Source organism: Nanorana parkeri, unplaced genomic scaffold, assembly GCF_000935625.1.
Source record: "Nanorana parkeri isolate BGI_ZX_2015 unplaced genomic scaffold, ASM93562v1 scaffold561, whole genome shotgun sequence".
In the NCBI taxonomy this organism is placed as follows: Eukaryota; Metazoa; Chordata; class Amphibia; order Anura; family Dicroglossidae; genus Nanorana; species Nanorana parkeri.
This window is the reverse complement of record NW_017306829.1, coordinates 748,434-751,268: the sequence shown is the minus strand read 5'-3', so window position 1 is coordinate 751,268 and position 2,835 is coordinate 748,434. Positions and strand designations below refer to the sequence as shown.

Genomic DNA, 2,835 nt, shown 5'->3' with positions numbered 1-2,835 from the left:
TGCATTGTTACTGACAGCTAAAAAGATCAATGGTGTCAGGCCGCTGGCTCTGGCCAAAGACTTCTGGATTCTGGAACTATGCAGGCACCATCAGGTTGAAGGTCAATCTGCCACTCTTCAATGAACCCCTTGCAACCTCTGGAAGAACCTTGGTTGAGAATGGCTGCACTAGAGGTTATTATGTGTAAAAATTATATTGCTCTTGAAGTGGAATCGGTAGTGGGAAATCAGGAGTTTGGTACCTTGTATTTAAATCTCTTACATCTTTTCATAGAGCAGCCTATCAGCTTCACATTAGCTACATGGAGTCAGACCGCACAACACAGCTCTGAACACTGCAGCACTTGAAAGCATTGAATTAATTAATTCCTACATTGTAACAATTATCTGGACACTAAAGTACATTGGAGCAGTGAGTGGGTGAATATATTCCTATATTGTAACAATTATCTAGACACAGGCATAATTGATGAACATATTTTACTTTGATAATCAGTTAATTGCTACAAGTTCAAGTTTTATAGGATCACTGAATCTGTTTAGTGGGTTATTTAGCAAATAACACGTTGAACTATGTACAAAAACGGCACTTTTATTACCTTCTAAGCCAAACCGGTAGAACTCGCTGGAAATGTCCTTGACAACATTATTTGGATTTTGTTTCCGCTGGTGATTTAACTTCTTTATAAGGTCCCCAACCACATCGCTTAGTACATCACTGTATGCTTCCACCTCCTTTGGTTTCATCATGTGTTTCCCGAGAATACTGCGGAACTGCTGCCATTCTTCTCCCTCTCTGCAAACATTATATGACCAGAAAGTAATATTTAATGACATTCCTATACAAAACGCATAGATCATGTTACAACTTACAGCATACAACTAACATAAGTACATGATAGTAGCCATCTGTAATCCCCACACAGTAGTGTATAGACTGGCAGAGGGGGGAGTAGCATTCTGAGCCAATCAGGGTCCATTGCTTGACACAGTGCCGTTAGTCTAACACACTGAACATGCTTACAGGAGGGTAGTACACGGGTGCTGCTGCTCCTTCTTTATCCAGTAAAAGTCACTTATCAGGCTTTACTGCTTGACTGTAGTATAGTATGCAGTAAGACCTGGCTGGTGGGACAATATTACAAATGCCTTGGCTGGTAACACAATTCACATTCACATATTCTAATTGGGTTTTATCTGTTTTCCTGGAGTTATATTGATGAACTAATTATGGTGATATCACTGAGTGTTCCCCAGCAGGTATATGTAATTTTTGCAACAGTGCCCTGATAGTGTATGGTTGAGAGGCGCAATGCTATCAGATAGAACTGTATGCCTTCTCATTATAAGTAAACCAGTGGACCCGGGTTATATAAAGGAAAGTGAAAATCTGTTCTTTGTTATACCCAGTACTTGTTAGTTTCTACAAAAATGAAACACTAAATGGTTCATAAAGGAACAACTTGAGTTTTTTTCCTAGTTTTAGAAATGACCTTGTGCACCATAGCACTTATATCAGTACTGCGGTCATAAGTAGAAGTTTTTACAGGATACTTACGCAGTGAGCAGACCATATGAGTGTCCCCTGTACTCCCTGTAGTCTTTCCAGGAGGAGAGATCAGAGCGAATGGGGTGTTTTCCTTCCTGTCGTAAGACCTGTTCAATCAGTGCCGGATCCGCCACATGAACAGTAAGGATTGGACCAAAACTTGCCTTCCACACCGGACCATACTTGGCTTTTCCTTGCAACTGAGGATACACATAGAAATAGCCATTATTATTTCATTTTACAGAATTATGTCACACTAATTCGTGGGGCCTCGCTCTCTCATATACATATATTACATTACTGTCTACATTTTGAGAGAATAGACTTCTAGCTTTTTTGGGAAAGTAAATGTTAACTTGCATAGACTTTACATGGTTTTCTTTTTACATTGTCAATACTGTATGGATGTAAAATTCTTGCATGTCTTGTATGAAGAGAGAAACAGTGTCTTGAACCACCCAAGGATTATTTGGTATATAGAAATGCCACTCTGATGTGGAGTGAGCTCTGTATGAGTATGTGACCTGAGTGGTCATCCTTGTCCACCCAATGTGGTGCTGAAAAGCATTACGCCATTTTGTGGTCAGGAAAGTAGTGATGCATGTTCCAAATGAGGCTCCTCGAGTTATGTGAAAGGAAATTAGTAAGAGAGGAAATAAGGTGACTCAGCATTTATATTACATAGAGTAAAACAGGCTAGCCTTAGCCTGGGGTTTCAAACAGCAGCCTGGTTCCCTTCTTATTTTTCCGAGCAGAGTGAAGGCTCTAGCAGGAGCAAAGCAATTTTGGAAACTCCTCAAATTCTGCCAGTACACTAACTATAGAAGAATGCTAATCCCAACCCCAGGATATCAGATAAAGAGCATGGGATATTACCATTATAGGAAAGAGGATCAGTCATACAGATCACCTGCCTTCCTTTCATACAGGAAACAAGCATTTTGTAAGTAGGCAGAAGTTCAGACTGAACATGCAGAGTTTTTAATAAGCACAATTAAATATTAAAGTAAAATGTTTGTTTAAAAATCATAAAACTGAACTACTAAATCATCAGCACAGGGTGATTAAATTGTATATACTATGTATATGGAATTTATAATAATGATGATGATGATAATAATAATAATAAGAAGAAGATACCAATATTAGTAATAATAGTGATATTAATCATAAAAGTACTATTATTATTTTTATTATTATTATTAATGAAAGCACTGAGCAAACTGTTGGCGCTATATAAATACTGTATAATAATAATATTATTATTATTATTAACAACAACAATG

General features: G+C 37.9%; 1 protein-coding gene across 1 annotated transcript in view; it reads right to left on the bottom strand.

The window, feature by feature from the left end:
* Positions 1-2,835, bottom strand: part of LOC108791588 (25-hydroxyvitamin D-1 alpha hydroxylase, mitochondrial) — a 9,186-nt gene that overhangs the window by 5,750 nt on the left and 601 nt on the right. Inside the window, exons 2-3 of the mRNA XM_018562114.1 lie at positions 1,559-1,749; positions 600-796 (exon numbers count right to left, since the gene is read on the bottom strand). Of these exons, the coding sequence (XP_018417616.1) occupies positions 600-796; positions 1,559-1,749 (388 nt within the window). The remainder of the gene's footprint in view (positions 1-599; positions 797-1,558; positions 1,750-2,835) is intronic.